Source organism: Ostrea edulis, chromosome 7 (assembly GCF_947568905.1).
Source record: "Ostrea edulis chromosome 7, xbOstEdul1.1, whole genome shotgun sequence".
Taxonomy (NCBI): Eukaryota; Metazoa; Mollusca; class Bivalvia; order Ostreida; family Ostreidae; genus Ostrea; species Ostrea edulis.
Window position 1 is genome coordinate 71936491 of NC_079170.1, and position 20132 is coordinate 71956622.

General features: G+C 35.8%; 1 protein-coding gene across 3 annotated transcripts in view; it reads right to left on the reverse strand.

Annotated features, from left to right (window-relative positions):
• Positions 1 to 20132, reverse strand: part of LOC125653226 (protein mono-ADP-ribosyltransferase PARP14-like) — a 39647-nt gene that overhangs the window by 5772 nt on the left and 13743 nt on the right. Inside the window, exons 10-19 of one of the 3 annotated variants that reach the window (XM_056145275.1) lie at positions 17777 to 17902; positions 14047 to 14175; positions 13255 to 13482; positions 9995 to 11571; positions 9340 to 9484; positions 7804 to 8029; positions 7132 to 7382; positions 4917 to 5122; positions 2852 to 3257; positions 1730 to 1893 (exon numbers count right to left, since the gene is read on the reverse strand). In XM_056145275.1, coding sequence (XP_056001250.1) covers positions 1730 to 1893; positions 2852 to 3257; positions 4917 to 5122; positions 7132 to 7382; positions 7804 to 8029; positions 9340 to 9484; positions 9995 to 11571; positions 13255 to 13482; positions 14047 to 14175; positions 17777 to 17902 — 3458 coding nt within the window. Of the gene's footprint in view, positions 1 to 1729; positions 1894 to 2851; positions 3346 to 4916; positions 5129 to 7131; positions 7383 to 7803; positions 8030 to 9339; positions 9485 to 9994; positions 11572 to 13254; positions 13483 to 14046; positions 14176 to 17776; positions 17903 to 20132 lie in introns of those variants that run through there. The other 2 variants (XM_056145274.1, XM_056145276.1) reach the window with 2 other exon arrangements.

Consider the following 20132-nt stretch of genomic DNA (forward strand, 5'->3'; position numbering starts at 1 on the left):
TGAATAAGCAATAGTATTATACATGTCCCCATTATATGAATGTAATTCGAGAGAATGTAGTCATTTGATGTTGTTTGACCTTGATCTGTGACCTAAAACATTGATACCAAGTCATCATGATTACCAGTATCGAATTAGTTTGATTTGCATTGTTCATACAGTTGACGCATGTAGTTTTTATCTGGGGTGAAATAGTCATAGTCAAAATTTTCAATAATTTTCAAATTCAGTTGATAAACATGTAGCATATATTCTAAATGTCCCACAGTGAATCTGGGTCCGATAACCATAATTATAAAAACAAAGAAGAAAATTTGGTACTTTTAAATCATTGTGCGATGTGCCGTTTGCCTAGTTTTGATGCAGTTCAAAAAAAGCATCAAATCTGGGTCACCGTCTTTGCACGAAATATGTGGGGGAAATATTTAAATAATCGTGCAAATATGAAACAAAACAACACAGTGATATGGCACTCGTATCTGCATTTTAGATACTTATATAGGACTTCTGAACCCTGTTTGTAACAACTGTTTTGAATATATACCCACGATTTCAGTTGGATAATTACAGGAATGCTGTCAGACAGACTTTGCTCACCGATTACAGAAAAATATTCACGCGATTAACCTATTTGATATATATTATTTTTTCATATATTCCTTTTGCAATTAATGAGCTTGAAATGTAAAATTTAATGAAGTGATTTTTATATGATCAGCAGCCGAGTTTGCAACTATTTAGATGTCCTACTTTTACAGCCTTTCCATCAGAATACAATCCCGATCCCGATGAATATAAAAACGTAATATATAAAAATTCATTTCTTTAACATCTGTTCATAAAATGTTAAGAAATTTGAACTTGATCTGTAATTTGCCACTCTGAAACTACACTGCAAAGTTTCAAATAAATGCTTGCAAGCATTAAGGAAAAAAGTCTGGAAAACCAATGAGACAGACAGACTGACAGACAGAGGGACAGAAGGACTGACAGACAGACGGATTGACAGATAGAGGGACGGACAGACAGAAAAGAAACCTATAATTTAGTCATTTTCAGTTTTACGAACCGGTAGGTCGCCAATTATCATACAGATGAAAACCTCTTCAAAATACCAGAACGGTCCAGAAACATGTTATATTTACTCCACCATGAAAATAAAACCCCGTAACAAATACTATATTCCACAGCACAAGTATGAAACCCCACAACAATACTACATTCCTCAGCACAAGTATGAAACCCCACAACAATACTACATTCCTCAGCACGAGTATGAAACCCCACAACAATACTACATTCCTCAGCACGAGTATGAAACCCCACAACAATACTACATTCCTCAGCACAAGTATGAAACCCCACAACAATACTACATTCCTCAGTACAAGTATGAAACCCCACAACAATACTACATTCCTCAGCACAAGTATGAAACCCCACAACAATACTACATTCCTCAGCACAAGTATGAAACCCCACAACAATACTACATTCCTCAGTATGAGTATAAAACCCCACAACAATACTACATTCCTCAGCACGAGTATGAAACCCCACAACAATACTACATTCCTCAGCACAAGTATGAAACCCCACAACAATACTACATTCCTCAGCACGAGTATGAAACCCCACAACAATACTACATTCCTCAGCACGAGTATGAAACCCCACAACAATGCTACATTCCTCAGCACAGGTTTCATTCACCACCATCTCTACTTACCACGACACTGGACCAATTTATGATGGGTGGGTCGCGAAACTCGTCCTTCAGCCTACGCATGATGTCTGTGTACTCCTGTTTCGTATGGTTTAGAGGGATCGTGATCAGATTGTCATCATCACTCATTGGAGACCAATGGTTAGGTGTTGTTGGTTTGATCTGACCTGAAATGTACAATTATTTTACTCTACTCATCCAATAAATCTGTTTCTTATTAAAGAAATAAAAGCAGTGTTAACTAGAACTGTCCTACCATGACTAATACCCCCCCCCCCCCCCCCCCCTTACAGGACACATTGGGGAAATAGTGAATTTGTGCTCACTGAAGAATATTAATTGTTCTTAAGATATACTCTGGACAATGACAACATTACATGTCCCGACTTAAAATTAACAAAAATATTCATAACTTCCTTGAATGTTAAAAAATCTCAATGAAAATAGCAGATGCACAACTTCATTATTCATACAAGATATCCAAAACGTTTAAATCCAATCTGTCCATTGGTGTTAAGATACCTATATACACTGGACAAAGTATGTCTTTGGACAGATAGACGGACAAGTATGTCTACGGACAGATAGACGGACAAGTATGTCTACAGACAGATAGACGGACAAGTATGTCTACAGACAGATAGACGGACAAGTATGTCTACAGACAGATAGACGGACAAGTATGTCTACAGACAGATAGACGGACAAGGTGAGATTCCAGTATTACATCCCCCCTCATAACTTTGTTAGCGGGGATGATGGGGGGGTGGGGGGTGTTTTATAAAAATTCATCATTGCTAGAATTGCAATGTAACCACACAAAAATTGAATCAGTACGAATCATAAACAGATAAATATCATTCCATAAACATTAAAGCTACAATCAGTCCCAACATAAGAACATTGAGTTAATATCCAATCAAACAGTAACTTCTTACATGTACAGAAAATTCAGCATCCATGTTTCTTCTAATTTGTTTATACTAGATATCATCAGTCAATAATTTTGTGGAACAAACATCATAAAGACCGTGATTTCACTAATCTTATTCCAACGTTGATTATAGTCATGTACATGTATGTATCATTGTTAAAGGTCTAAAACTTTAATACAGATGGAAATACCTTCGGTCTTGGGATGACGAACAAGTCTCCAGACAATTTTTGGCACTCTAGGATCATACAGCGTCATTTTGGAGAAATCAGCAGTGAATTCGTCGTCCTCAATCTGAAAATGTATTCTGCTCTCCGACTTACGAAAGTAAATCTCCAGCATCATGTTAAGTCGCGGTGGACATTCGTCTTCCTGTCCGTCATCGAACACTCTCTTCCACTCCACCATAGCCTGGAAGTACTTCTGCTCCCGCTCCTGCTGCTGTTGTGAACTTTGTTTCCGTAGCAACTTCTGAATTACTCCATCCATGTCAAAAACATCCTTAGTAAGTCCGTACAGCTTGATGCGTCCTACACGCAGCTTTCCAAAGTCCAGTTGCACCCCAAGTTCTCTTGCTTTATTCTGTAGTTTGGTTTTCTGTTCATAAGCACAAACACAGAGGTCACAAACAAAAAAATCCAGCAAAAGGGCATCTAGTTGGGATCTTCACCTTTGATCTTGTGACCTTAAAATCTGTAGGACATTTGACAGAAGATGAAAAACTCTAGAAATATAGAGTTGATGAAAAGACAGATGGACAGACAAAGTGATTGCAATAAGCCTTCCACATCGATAAGTGGCCAAATGCAGAAGAATTATTTTCAGAACTGTATAGACTACACTAAGTGTCTCTGTGTTTACCTGTTTTTACCTATTTCTACTCTAGATTATTTTCACTCTATTTTTACACTCTGTTCTCACTCTATTTTGACCTATTTGTACTCAGTTTTTACTCTGTTTCTAATCTGTTTTTACCTGTTTCTAATCTGTTTTTTTACCTGTTTCTCATCTGTTTTTTTTTTACCTGTTTCTAATCTGTTTTTACCTGTTTCTAATTTGTTTTTTACCCGTTTCTAATCTGTTTTTACCTGTTTCTAATCTGGTTTACCTGTTTCTAATCTGTTTTTACCTGTTTCTAATCTGTTTTTACCTGTATGTAATCTGTTTCATATCTGTTTTACCTATTTCTAATCTGTTTTACCTGTTTTTAATCTGTTTTACCTGTTTCTAATCTGTTTTTACCTGTTTCTAATCTGTTTTTTTACCTGTTTCTAATCTGTTTTTTACCTGTTTCTAATCTGTTTTTTATCTGTTTCTAATCTGTTTTTACCTGTTTCTAATCTGTTTTTTTTACCTGTTTCTAATCTATTTTTTTAACCTGTTTCTAATCTGTTTTTACCTGTTTTTAATCTTTTTTTTTATTTGTTTCTAATCTGTTTTTTACCTGTTTCTAATCTGTTTTTACCTGTTTCTCATCTGTTTTTTACCTGTTTCTAATCTGTTTTTACCTGTTTCTCATCTGTTTTTACCTGTTTCTAATCTGGTTTTACCTGTTTCTAATCTGTTTTTACCTGTTTCTCATCTGTTTTCTACCTGTTTCTAATTTGTTTTTACCTGTTTCTAATTTGTTTTTACCTGTTTCTCATCTGTTTTTTACCTGTTTCTAATTTGTTTTTACCTGTTTCTCATCTGGTTTTTTTTACCTGTTTCTAATCTGTTTTTACCTATTTCTAATCTGTTTTTTACCTGTTTCTCATCTGTTTTTACCTGTTTCTCATCTGTTTTTACCTGTATGTAATCTGTTTCATCTGTTTTACCTATTTCTAATCTGCTTTACCTGTTTTTAATCTGTTTTACCTGTTTCTAATCTGTTTTTACCTGTTTCTAATCTGTTTTTGCCTGTATGTAATCTGTTTTTATCTGTTTCTAATCTGTTTTTACCTGTTTCTAATCTGTTTTTACCTGTTTCTAATCTGGTTTTACTTGTTTCTAATCTGTTTTTACCTGTTTCTAATCTGTTTTACCTGTCTCTAATCTGTTTTTACCTGTTTCTAATCTGTTTGTACCTGTATGTAATCTGTTTTTACCTGTTTCTAATCTGTTATTTACCTGTTTATAATCTGTTTTTACCTGTTTCTGATCTGTTTTTACCTGTTTCTAATCTGGTTTTACCTGTTTCTCATCTGTTTTTACCTGTATGTAATCTGTTTTTATCTGTTTCTAATCTGTTTTTACCTGTTTCTAATCTGGTTTTACCTGTTTGTCAGCTAGGTTTTTAAGCAGGGGGTCGTTGCTATCCTTCCTTGTGTAATCTTCATCAGCCATGTCCAAAAATTTCTGGAAGGCTGCGTTGAGTTTATCCTGGTTTTGTCCGTATAACGTCAGTTCCACCGAAGATTCCGTAGGTTGTCGCTTCTTCAGGGTATCACCCATCGAGTCTCTCATCTCAGCTGATGATTGTTCTAAAACTGAGTACATACCAAAAAATACTGCTCTAAAACTCCATATTACCTTGTGGCTCTGATGGCAAATCAATGACATATTTTTAACTCGTCTCACATAACACTACATCAGAAATACCGAAGCTTAATATTTAGCTCATCAGAAATACTCAAACTTAATATTTAACTCATCAGAAATACCCAAGGTTAAATATCTAGCTCATCAGAAATACCCAAGCTTAATATTTAACTCATCAGAAATACCCAAGCTTAATATTTAACTCATCAGAAATACCCAAGCTTAATATTTAACTCATCCAACATAGCACATCAGAAATACCCATGCAAGCTTAATATTTTACTAATCATAAATACCCAAGCTTAATAGTTAACTCATCAGAAATACCTAAGGTTAAATATCTAACTCATCAGAAATACCCAAGCTTAATGTTTAACTCATCAGAAATACCCAATTTTAATATTTAACTCATCAGAAATACCCAAGGTTAAATATCTAACTCATCAGAAATACCCAAGCTTAATATTTAACTCATCAGAAATATCCAATTTTAATATTTAACTCATCAGAAATACCCAAGGTTAAATATCTAACTCATCAGAAATACCCAAGCTTAATATTTAACTCATCAGAAATATCCAATTTTAATATTTAACTCATCAGAAATACCCAAGGTTAAATATCTAACTCATCAGAAATACCCAAGCTTAATATTTAACTCATCAGAAATATCCAATTTTAATATTTAACTCATCAGAAATACCCAAGGTTAAATATCTAACTCATCAGAAATACCCAAGCTTAATATTTAACTCATCAGAAATATCCAATTTTAATATTTAACTCATCAGAAATACCCAAGGTTAAATATCTAACTCGTCAGAAATACCCAAGCTTAATATTTAACTCATCAGAAATATCCAATTTTAATATTTAACTCATCAGAAATACCCAAGGTTAAATATCTAACTCATCAGAAATACCCAAGCTTAATATTTAACTCATCAGAAATATCCAATTTTAATATTTAACTCATCAGAAATACCCAAGGTTAAATATCTAACTCATCAGAAATACCCAAGCTTAATATTTAACTCATCAGAAATACCCAAGCTTAATATTTAACTCATCAGAAATACCCAAGCTTAATAGTTAGCTCATCAGAAATACCCAAGCTTAATAGTTAGCTCACCCCACATAACACTACAACAGAAAATACTCAAGCTTAATATTCAATTCATCAGAAATACCCAAGCTTATTATCTAACTTATCAGAAATACCTTAATATTGAACCTACAACTTTTTCACACAACTCAACAAGATGTGTTTGTGAAACACAAATGCCCCCAATAATGGTCAATTCCAAAGATGGCCAAGGTCACAAGGACAACTATCTTGGTACCAATAGAAAGATCTTGCCACAAGAAATGCTCATGTGCAATATGAAAGCTCTATTATTTACCATTTAGAAGTTATGACCAATGTCAAATTATTTTAAAGTATGTCAAATGTCAAGGTCAAAAGGTTTAGTACCCACAGAAAGGTATTGTCACAAGGAATACTCATGTGAAATATCAAAGCTCTAACACTTACTCTTCAAAAGTTATTAGCAAGGTTAAAATTTTCAAAACGTAGGTCAAACTCCAAGGTCAGAGGGTCAAACATGTTGGTACCCACGGAAAGGTCTTGTCACAAGGAATACTCATGTGAAAATGTGAAATATCAAAGCTCTAGCACTTACTGTTCAAAAGTTATTAGGAAGGTTAAAGTTTTCAAAAAGTAGGTAAAACTACAAGGTCAAGGGTCAAAAAAGTTAATACCCAAGGAAAGGTTTTGTCACAAGGAATACTCATGTGAAATGTCAAACTTACTGTTCAAAAGTTATTAGCAAGGTTAAAGTTTCAGACAGGATGACAGAATGACAGACAGGACAAAAACAATAAGTAAAATCTTCCTTATGAAAATGTCAACATTACTCTACTCTACCAAGTAAGATGAATTGGAAAATACCTGCTGGAGATTTCAGCCTCTTCCAAGCCCGGCCCTGACACTCTCCATCGACGGCATTTTGAAAGGTCTTTTTTAAAGCTGCTGTAAATGCCTCCACCACCAGGGTCTTTATGTCACAGAGATAAATCTCTTGAAGGGCAGAATCCTGGTGCTCCAAAAAGTAGCTCCGGATTGTCTCCACAATGACTTGTGTGGCCTTCTCTCGTGGATAGTTAAAGACCCCAGTACTAATGGCAGGAATGGCTATTGATCTTCAATGAAATTTTACATTAGTTTTAGATTTTTTAACTTTTTATTTTGCAGAAGTATTTAATCATAAAAGTGTATAAATTGCTATACTGTTTGAAAAATTTTGTACTATATCTAATGGCATATTTTTGCATTTGCAAAGATATTCTTTTTTTAAAAAATAAAAATGAGTAATTGTGAGTGAAATACAAGGTACCATGTCATCTGTCAATTAGATTTACTGTGGCATCATTTTACATTCAATGCTAAAATTTTACATTTCAATTTCAAGGAGATTTAATTTTACGGAAAAATAATCTTATAATTCAATAATTTAGAAGTTTCGTGATTTACAGTCAGTTGGTATAAATTGTTGGTACAATGTAATAAATAGAGTGCGCAATAATTACAATATTTCCGAAATCACAAGTCCCTCCCACTTACTGGAACCTGTTTTCTGATTGGTCACACTCCTCCAAACAGCTGAGTATGACTTCCTGTAGAAGCTCGGCCTCCTGGTGTGTTCCATCCTGCCACACTGGACCGACTGCGTGGATTACGGCACGACACTTCAACTGACCAGAGCTTGGACATAGGAAAACCTCCCCATGGCTCAAATGACCAGATTTGCGGATGAAGGTCTGACATGCTTCGTACATCTGCTCCCCACCTAGTGAGAAAGGAAAGACGTCAAGTGGCTGAGTGAAACTAATCCAGCCCCACTCCTGAATCAGTAAGCTATGATTTATCAATTAACAAAGATACTATTATTAAGCAATACAATTTGTTCACAAGCATTCCATTATTTGGATGTCATGGAGGTAAAAAAAAAAAATGGCACGTTTATACTATTCTGCTATTTTCACATAACAATGCATCAAAAACTCTAATGTTTGTCGATGCCTAACTCAAAGATTTATTTCTTATAATACAATGCTTGTGAAAACTGAGGGATCATGGAACGTTGATTTAGTGAGCTGAGTACCATGTCAGATACATAAGGTCCTTCAACTTATTCACCGGGGACACACTTGGCGAAAAACCAGTGTTTGAAATCTAAATTAGTTGATTAGAAATGACAAAAACAGAAGTCTGTTCACAAAGTAGGAATTCTTCAATATATTCAAAATAACATTAATATCTATTTGTTGTTCATGTCTTACAAAGTAAAGTGAAATTTGATTAAAAACATCATTGTACATCCGAGTTGTACAGTTTTACAAGTTAACTGGAGTTTTTCCTGACAGGAATTAATGCCCCTGACTAGTTTTTCCTGACATGAATTAATGCCCCCGACTACAGTTAACTGGAGGTTTTCCTGACATGAATAATAGCCCCTGACTACAGTTAACTGGGTTTTCCTGACTGGAATTAAAGCCCCTGACTACAGTTAACTGGGTTTTCTTGACAGGAATTAATGCCCCTGACTACAGTTAACTGGGTTTTCCTGACAGGAATCAATGCCCCTGACTACAGTTAACTGGGTTTTCCTGACAGGAATTAATGCCCCTGACTACAGTTAACTGGGTTTTCCTGTAGGAATGAATGCCCTTGACTACAGTTAACTGGGTTTCCCTGACTGGAATTAATGCCCCTGACTACAGTTAACTGGGTTTCCCTGACTGGAATTAATGTCCCTGACTACAGTTAACTGGGTTTTCCTGTAGGAATTAATGCCCTTGACTACAGTTAACTGGGTTTCCCTGACTGGAATTAATGCCCCTGACTACAGTTAACTGGGTTTCCCTGACTGGAATTAATGTCCCTGACTACAGTTAACTGGGTTTTCCTGTAGGAATTAATGCCCATGACTACAGTTAACTGGGTTTCCCTGACTGGAATTAATGCCCCTGACTACAGTTAACTGGGTTTTCCTGTAGGAATTAATGCCCATGACTATAGTCAACTACAGTTTTTTCTAATGGAAAATAGCAATCCGTAAAAAAAATTCCACTATATTAAATTGTCCTGGTAACAGACCTTTTTGTCCGATCACCAGAGCCAATCCACCTTCTAACTTCAACCCTTTGTCTGCAGCGTTCACGATAACATCAACATCCATGTTCGTTAAATCATGTTTAACAACCATAATTCTTCTCCTCAAATTCAAATCACAAGACGCCATCTGAAATCAAAGTTGAAAATGCTCAGTGGGAACCTGGTGTGAAAATTCAAGATATGTACATAAACACACAATGTAGGGGGAGAGGCATAATAAAAATACTAGCAGTATCTAACTACCGGTCACAGAAGCTTAGTGGTTGGAGCGCTCGCCTCTCAACCGGGAGTCCTAGGTTCGGTTTTCATTCTTGGTGATGCGTCAAATACTCAGACGTATAATTATTACATAGTCACTGTTCCTTCAGTAAGTGTCCAGCATTAAAACTGAAAATCATGGGTCTTTTGGATACCAACTTAAAATACTGACATCTTCTGTCACATTATATAAGGCATAATAAAGAACCTCACTACTGCATCCAAGATTGCTAAGCATAGGTCAAAATTTGTGGCCCTTCACTTAAAGCTGGTGGTGATGTCTCTCCACGAGTAAAAAATTCTTAAATGGGACGTAAAACAATAGACAAAGAAAACATGTAAATTAAGATGATAAAACAGAGGAATGAGTCACTAATACCTGATACATGTCATTTTCAAGGGATTTCTGTTTCTGGACTGGCATATTGAAATTCTCCGTGTCCGCTGTGATAACACACTGAAATTCCTGTTCCACGTAGTCTAATTTTATCTTGGCATTTTCTCCCGCTAAATATTTCACCACACTGGGCCGTTCCATCTGTTGGCTCACCCTCACGATTCCCTGGATCACCGACATCACCTGTTCCTCCACCTCTAGTAGCCCGGTCTCCACGGCAGTCACACATACAGCAGACGGCGTGCACACTATCTGCGCGTGGAACTGATCGCCGAGACGGGACTCGATATATTTCAAGTCATCCATGCAGAACAGCTTTATGTACCGTATCATGGCCGCCGGAATGCAGAGTGATTCTCCAACCATGATGTTTTTAGCAAGGAAGTTATCAATCAACTCCAGCACGTTTCTCTCTACCTCTGTCACCATTAACGTTGTGATAATCAAGTTTTCTGCATCAGGAATGACCTTGACCAAATCATTATATTCACCTTGAATCTTTTTCATCTCAGATCTGAACTTGTCTGACATAAGAAGTGGTTTGTCAACCTTTGTCACTTTTCTTGGAGTCTCGACTACGAAGCCCTTAATAAATTGTGCCGTCTTCACTGCCTGTTCATCAGACTCTGCATTGACCTCGATGTACCAATCTTTTCTGATCTCATACAGTCCCTTGAGACACTTCTCTTTCATTTTTTCAGCTAAGTAGCCACGAATTTTGGGAGACTCTAAGAATTCCAGCCTGTACCTGGAGAATGGCCCTACAGGGACCCTACTTCTTCTGTGCAAAAGTTCCAACATCGCACATTTAGCCCTGTAAACATCGGTAGGAAACCCAGTAAAATTTACTCTCAGGCTCTGCTCATCGATACCAATTTGGCAGCGTGGATATTCCTTTTGGCTTTTGTCACAGAATTCTACTTCCTCTAAAATCTTGATGTTCAATGGTTTTGATATTTGGAACACCTCTGTAATTTCATTTTTGATTTTTTCTAAATTTTCATTGGCTCGTTTGATAAAATTTCGGAGTTTATCCACTACCACAGTAACACTGTCTTTCCACCCTATAACCTTGACTTCCAAAGAATCAGCCTGTGACAGAATGACAATTGACCCCTCAGCCTCATTTTCAAATTTCTCCTTCATTCCGTCGACCTCTGTCCACACCTCCTTTAGAGGATTTAAAGTTTCCACCACTATGCTGCTAAAAAATGATTCCGCCTCCTTGGTGACCTTTTTCTTCCATTTCTTTGATTTTTGCCTACAATCTGGAACATCAAACGCCAGACTTGAGGACAACAAAAGACCGCCCCCTGTCTGGATCTCTGCACTTGCATGAAGTGGCTCTAACTCTGATCTTAATTTATCCAGTGCCTTAGAAGACTTTTCAAGGAAGATGAACTTTTCCACGTCCTTTGGGTCAAAGATGAAGCTTTGAGGAGGGGTGAAGGTCATTTGGAGTCGGGAGTTTCGAGAGGCCCCTAGACATTCATAGTATAGAAGGACCTCTAGTTCCTGTCCATCGACACAATGGTATCGGCTACATACATCTCCAGCAGCTGTTCATAAAGTGACAAAAATTATCATAATTTGAAATGCAGACAGTATTAAAATTGTATATACAGATTCATCTAAAAATCTTGTTCACGTCTTTCATATCATTCCATCTCCTCATCACAATAATCACCCATAACCGCCAATCCCCATCAATCCATTATTACAGATTTTTTTTTCTGTGGGTGTATACTTTCAGTGATTTTTTTTACTTTTTCCATAAGGGGCTGGACCTTCACAATTGGGAAAAATCATTGATATTTTTATCAAATTGGGAAAAATCAAGAACATTGTAATTAACATTGATTGATGTGTAAAGTACAATATATATATATATTATTACATAAGTAATTTTAAGAAAATATAAGTAATTTTATTTCTACATAAATTGTAAGTTTCTCTTTCTTAACACTTTCAGTTATTTTCTCTACATTTTCCTATAGTAGGTCTTTGTTTTAAGTGACAAAAGCACATTAAAGTATGTCATACATGAAAAATTCAACTGAACAAAAACAAAAAGGCAACTTCAATTGGTTAAATTGGGAGTTTTTTTTAGAGGGGAAGGGACCTGTATATGAACCTAAATTGGTTGTAGAAAAATCACCAACTTTGGTGACTTTCAAGTGCATAGCTATAACAATAATTTCAGTGGAATAAATTTTGTGGGCATGGAGTAATTGATAAACAGTGTAGTGTTAGTTCCTTATTTGTAACACCTTTTACTACCATCAGAAACAACCAACATTAAAAGCAAGAGGCTCATGGACCACATCGCTCACCTGCGTCACCTTGGCCCATATCTAAAGATGTTCCCTACATATTCCCACATAAAACTTTGATCCCTATTGTGGCCCCAACCTACCCCCAAGGGCCATGATTTTTACAAACCTGAATCTGCACTGTCAAGAAGCTTTCATGTAAATGTCAGCTCTTCTGGCCCAGTGGTTCTTGAGAAGAAGATTTTTAAATGACCCCACCCTATTTTTGCATTTTAGTGATTATCTCCCCTTTGAAGGAGGCATGGTCCTTCCTTTGAACACACTTGAATCTCCTTCACCCAAGGATAATTTGTACCAAGTTTGGTTGAAATTGACCCAGTAGTTCTGGAGAAAAAGTCAAAAGTATGAAAAGTTTACAGACGGACGGACAGATGACGGACAATGGGTGATCAGAAAAGCTCAGGTGAGCTAAAACCTCAGTTCTTTATTTATCTTCCAAGCTAAATAGTGCTACACATACCTTTGACCAAAAAAAGTTATCTTTCTTGCAAAAATACATCTCATGATTGAAGGCACGTTTGGGTGCAAATTTAGCCTTTAAAAATTTTGCTGTATGTTACCAAACAACAAAAAATAAGCCAAAATGATCATCCCCCAGAAATAATTCCCTATACAGTACCGCGCCTTCCCTACTTCCTCACCCAAACCAGCCCAGGCTAGGATTTCTCGAAAAAATCTCAAATCAAACTTAAGTTTCAGTTGTATTTTATTTGAGCATTCAAAATTTGAGCAAAATCTCAGACTTAAATTCAAGTTTCGGCTTAAGTTTCTTACGAGAAATCCAGGCCAGTTCACTGTCACGATTATTGATCTATTTTCATCCTCACTAGTTCACAGCGAAAGTAGAATAATCAATGAACTTCGTAGTCTTTCCACCAATAGTACAAGATGTGTTAACAAATACATCACCTTCGGAATCAGAAAACCAAATGAGGAAAGAGTCTTCCCCCTGCTTCATAATTCTGTTAATTTTCCCGCCATTCACACGGTACTGGAAATGCATGCTTAAGCAATCCTCAGTTGTTGTGTCGAGGATGTTTCTAACCAGGATGCTCCTGGTGACCTTGACATTTTCCACAGTCAGATGTTTCCCATCAAGCGTTTTTGCTCTACACATATCTTGAAGTTTCTGTATATCTGTTGTCATCAAAACAAAAACATCAAGATACAATACACAAAGCACATATGAAATGAAAACAGGTACAATTCATTGCATTGGCGGACCCAGGGGGGGGGTCTATGTAGTTTTCTAAACATTATAATGCTAATTTGTAGGCAATTATTTTTTCATCTACAAATTAATATTACAAGTTTCTTATTAAGTAGCACTGAATGATACATGTATTCAATTTTATTGATTCATTGGATATGATCTAGTGCAGTTTCTAGATCATCCCACTGGACCACCACCCCCTTCCAAATTGCTGGATCCGCCTCTACATTGACGCTGTAAACAATGATAAAATTCACATAAATAAATTTCATCTACACTTCAAGAGGTGAATTAATTGTGTCCTGAAATTTGTTGGTTCTATAGTCTTGTTTTTTCCATGACTTAATCAATAAAGATGAATTAAACTAAAGGCTACACAAGTTTGATTACCACACATAAATAAAATACACCACTTCATAAACCATCTAATGATATTTCTGAGAAAAATTCAAGTCCTTCATAGTTACTTTATGATAAATTGTTCATACCTATGTCTGATGCAAAAGTAGCGACGGCTCTGGAGTTGTCCTCGCCCCGTACGGTGTCGATGACCCGGACATTAGCACGGTTGGACAAATAGTTCTCCAAACCATCTTGTGTTGTCTTGGGATCAATTCCTAAATCATATACCATGTGTACATGTAAAATCAGGATTAGGATTAGCTTAAAACTTCCTAAATCAAATACCATGTGTACATGTAAAATCAGGATTAAGATTAGCTTAAAACTTCCTAAATCATATACCATGTGTACATGTAAAATCAGGATTAGGATTAGCTTAAAACTTCCTAAATCATATACCATGTGTACATGTAAAATCAGGATTAAGATTAGCTTAAAACTTCCTAAATTAAATACCATGTGTACATGTAAAATCAGGATTAAGATTAGCTTAAAACTTCCTAAATTAAATACCATGTGTACATGTAAAATCAGGATTAGGATTAGCTTAAAACTTCCTAAATCAAATACCATGTGTACATGTAAAATCAGGATTAAGATTAGCTTAAAACTTCCTAAATCATATACCATGTGTACATGTAAAATCAGGATTAGGATTAGCTTAAAACTTCCTAAATCATATACCATGTGTACATGTAAAATCAGGATTAAGATTAGCTTAAAACTTCCTAAATTAAATACCATGTGTACATGTAAAATCAGGATTAAGATTAGCTTAAAACTTCCTAAATTAAATACCATGTGTACATGTAAAATCAGGATTAAGATTAGCTTAAAACTTCCTAAATCATATACCATGTGTACATGTAAAATCAGGATTAAGATTAGCTTAAAACTTCCTAAATCAAATACCATGTGTACATGTAAAATCAGGATTAAGATTAGCTTAAAACTTTCTAAATCAAATACCATGTGTACATGTAAAATCAGGATTAGGATTAGCTTAAAACTTCCTAAATTAAATACCATGTGTACATGTAAAATCAGGATTAAGATTAGCTTAAAATTTCCTAAATCATATACCATGTGTACATGTAAAATCAGGATTAAGATTAGCTTAAAACTTTCTAAATCAAATACCATGTGTACATGTAAAATCAGGATTAAGATTAGGGCTATTCCAGAAATAAATACATGGGGGGGGGGGGGGGGGGGGGGGTCGGGAGGCACCTTTTGTATATACCAAGCACCCATAAAAAAAAATAAAAAATTACCCCATGACCCATCAAATTAATAAACTCATTTTACAATGACCCATCTAATAAAAAAAAAAAACTAACCAGACCCACCACAAAAATATTTTTAAAAATGAAAACGGTACAAATCTCGAGACATTTTCGGGACAAACATTCTATTTCTAGTCAATGACGCAGTAATGCCTGTGCGACATTGTATCACATTAGTTCTGAAGAAACGATGTCACATCAACAATCAAAGGCATCTATGGCGGAAATGTTGGAAAGATTGGGAGTCCAAACGATGCTATTATCATGAAATGGGTATGGATATGTTTTTCCACGAATCGTTCGTCTTCTAATGGAGCCCGCGCCGCACCCAGAGGCCTCTATATCACCACCACACCGACTGATAAATATAACGCATCGGTACCCTCGTATAAATCAACTAAGGTTTGCCTATTTTTATTAGAAAACGGAATACCTATTGGTTTCAAAATATTCCCAAAATCGATGCACTGTAAACTGTAATAATCTACAGAACAGAGTTCGCCGCCATCACGTCCAAAGGGACCCTACTAAACGCGCCTCTAATTTGAAGAGTGCCGTAATGGAAAGTTATGCGCTGCAAAGAGCGACAACTCGAATAGTTCTATGTTACTTCCGATTTCCGATTTCGAAAGCAGCATTTAGAAAGCACGTTTTCAATTTTCCCTCCGACGTTTTGTAACCAACACGACAAGAGCGACAATAAAAATATTCTGAAAACTCAACACCCACGTGGCACAAAATAAAACAATAGAAACTACCCACTACCCATAATAAATATTTTTTTAACAGTCCAACCACGGACCAATTAAAATATGAAAAAATACGACCACCCATACAAAAAAATATCGTTTACCGCCCGACCCCCCCATTTGACCATTTCTGGAACAGCCCTTAGCTTAAAACTTCCTAAATCAAATACCATGTGTACATGTAAAATCAGAATTAAGTTGAGCCTGAAACTTCTGATTTTTCAATCAAAGTCTGTGTTTAAATAATGTGGAAGATAAAGAGAAAGTGGCATCTGTTTTTCGAACACATCAACTTAAAAAATACTACAAAGTTAACAGATTTCTTTACACACAAGTAGTATCTATAGATTTGAAAAGTCTTGGACTAGGAAAAGTATATAGAATTTTTGCAACAGGATAAAACAGCAAATATAGAAACATAAATAATTTCTACATATCAATAAAATTTTAGGGTGAAGGCCTATTTTTGTGAGAAATAAAAATGCCTTAATCATCAATAAATTAAGCAGTTAATAAATACATATGTACATGTAAAATGAGGATTAAGATCACCCTTAAAAATGAGTCCCTCATGTTTAGTATCTGAATATATCTATAACTTACAACTGTAAATGGAGATGGTGATCAGAAAGAGCTTTATTTGTGTATTTTAAAATAAACAAGATGTACTGTGAGCAATGCTCACTAAGAATACCCCCTGCTTACCCCAATCTCCCAAAGGGTGTTGTTAATAGGTATAAATTACCTCTTTCCTAAGTGTAAAAATATGGTATGCCTTTGTAGAGGAAAATGGAAGATATAGTCCGAACACAAATCCATGGCATAAACCTATAATTTTGACCTTGAGATCAAAGGTCAAGGTCATAAAGAGGTCATGAATGTACATGACACATAGTCTCATGGTGATACACCCATGTCTTATGGTATGACTATGTCAAAACCCTATAATCAATTTTGACCTTGAGGTCAAAGTTCAAGGTCATATAGAAGTCATGAAGGTACTCGACATATCGTCTCATGGTGATACACTCATGTGTCAAATATGATATGCCTATGTCAAAGAACAAAGAAGTCATGGCCCTGACACGAATCCATTGTAAAAACCTTTAATTTTGATCTTGAGGTCAAGGTCATATGGAGGTCATGAAGGTACATGACACATCGTCTCATGGTGATACACTCATGTGTCAAATATGATATGTCAAAGAACAAAGAAGTCATGGCCCTGACACGAATCCATTGTAAAAACCTTTAATTTTGATCTTGAGGTCAAGGTCATATGGAGGTCATGAAGGTACATGACACATCGTCTCATGGTGATACACTCATGTGTCAAATATGGTATGCCTATGTCAAAGAACAAAGAAGTTATGGCCCGGACACGAATCTGCACAGACAGACAGACGGACGGACAGACAGACAGAGTGATTCATATATACCCCCCAGAACTTCATTCGGGGGGTATAATGAAAGTTTGAGAAATGACATATAATTTATTTCCTACCGACCTACAAGTTGCCAATAAAGCACATGTAAAATTGTTACCAGAATTACTCCTGACATGCTGTAAAACCAATATTTTATTTGCCTGCTAGAAAAATTCAGTGGTAAACCACTAGCTTGCAAATATTTACTTCACCAACCAGTCACGGTGTTGATGCATGAAGGGTACAGATACTTGGCTCAATCATACCTTGTGGAAACAAGTTTTACAAATATTGAGTTTATGTACTGTATAATGCGATATTACTGACAATAAACTATGCATGAAGTTTTCTCACCAGAAACGAACGCTTTATTTCTATAAAACGTAGGTTGTGTGGGGTGTCGTCTCCGAACGCACTCCTTGACCTCTAATTTGACCCCTTCCAACATGTGATCTTCCTTTCCCAAAACTCTATCTGCCACTAAAATTAACAATAGAAACAAAACATAAATTATAATCTGAATGCTCCTTGTCACTCAATTATCTCTTACATTGAATACAATAAAACATGGTTATAGTAATCCTCCAAGGCCAGTTCATTACAACCAAACTTCATTATACAGTAAAACACCATAATAGTGAATATCCAGGGCCAGTCAAAAACAAACAGTTTATTACAACCAAACTTCATTATACAGTAAAACATGGTTATAGCAAACCTCCAGGGCCAGTGAAAAACAGTTCAATACAACCAAACTTCATTATATCTGATAAAAAATTTACGATATTTTTCCCTCATAGGGGAATAAATATCACTTTACAATAAGCATGAATTCGCTATAAGCATGTTCATTATAAGTGTGTTTTACTGTAGTTGGTTTCAAACACGAAATTTGCAATTATCCGTATTCACTAAAACTTCTAATGATAGAGCAAGTCAAGGAAATATCTCATGAATATAAACCTTCATCAATGAATACTTCCTTTTACCTAAGCCTTTGTTACAATAGAAATACAGCTAAACCTCAGTATCTCGAAGTCAGGTAGACCCAAGAACCCGATCTAAAAACGGGACATGAACAGTTGAAAGAGAACGAGAAGAACTAGGTTGGAAAATTGGAGGGAGGCACAGGTTAACGCTAGTGCCAGGTAAAGCGGCGAGATTTGTTGTACGACCTCAAGCACCCTCCGGAGCACAGAGAAGTTAAGGATGTCAGTATCTCCGAGTCTGGGGTACCACAATTAAGGTGGTTCATCACACTAAAATGTTATTTAATGTTTAAGCACTTCGTATGAAGCATGGTTTCAGCATCAAAAGAGTGATACAAGCTCTCAATTATTTTATAGGTCTGTAATTTTTGGTGATTTTTTTCCAGAATGATAAAAAAAGGTGTTTTGTTTGCAAATAAGATATTCTACAGTCCACATTTTGCTGTGATTTGATCATACATGATATGAATATTTAATAAAACATGGTGTAATGAGCTACCTTAAGTTTTGAGATGTCTGGAGGTTCGACATAGTGAGAGTCAGACTTAGAATTTGATAAACTTTTATTTTGATGCTTTGGTTTAACATTGTAACATAGGTCAACACATTTTGTTTCTGCTTGTAACTGTATTTTGATGCTTTGGTTTAACATTGTAACATAGGTCAACACATTTTGTTTCTGCTTGTAACTGTATTTTGATGCTTTGGTTTAACATTGTAACATAGGTCAACACATTTTGTTTCTGCTTGTAACTGTATTTTGATGCTTTGGTTTAACATTGTAACATAGGTCAACACATTTTGTTTCTGCTTGTTTTGTCATCAATGCAGTTTGTTCAGTAATAAAACATTAAACTTTTTAATTTTTATTTCATTCTTTAAAACTTTTATTGGATTATACAATTCAGTTTTTTAAATTGTAATATATTGTAGATTTATGCTTCACTTTGATATTTAAGTTTTCCACATTGATATGCACAATCTGTGCGAGCGGGTGTATTTAACACTGCATTACAAGGTAAACGAACCCAAGCTACAAAACAATTAACGTGTCATTGTCTAGTCTGCATTGATTTCATACGCGTTAAAGTTAGCTTACGTAATTAAAATCTAAATAGGTCACAAAGTCAACAGCTTTAGGAGGAAGGATACAACATCAAAAGGCTGACTTCCTTTTGAAACAATATACATGTAAATATCAGCAATACATGTATATTACTTTCTATTTAATCGTCTGCTGGGTAGCTGGGTAGGTTTACGTGACGACTGATGATCTGTAGTTTGTGCGTTCGAGTCTAGCAGGGATTTTAATTTTCTCAGATTACTTTCTACTAAAACTGCATTTTTAAACTTCATGAGGTAAATTTGAAACTTTTCAATTTCAAAATCTTATTGTACATATCCTCCACTATCCATCCATATCAGATTTTTCTGGTGTAGCATTCCTCCTTAGGCCATGGTTTTTCTGGTGTAGTATTCCTCCTTAAGCCACGGTTTTTCTGGTGTAGCATTCCTCCTTAAGCCATGGTTTTTCTGGTGTAGCATTCCTCCTTAATCCACAGTTTTTCTGGTGTAGTATTCCTCCTTAAGCCACGGTTTTTCTGGTGTAGCATTCGATCCTCCTTAAGCCACAGTCTTTCTGGTGTAGTATTCCTCCTTAAGCCACAGTTTTTCTGGTGTAGTATTCCTCCTTAAGCCACGGTTTTTCTGGTGTAGCATTC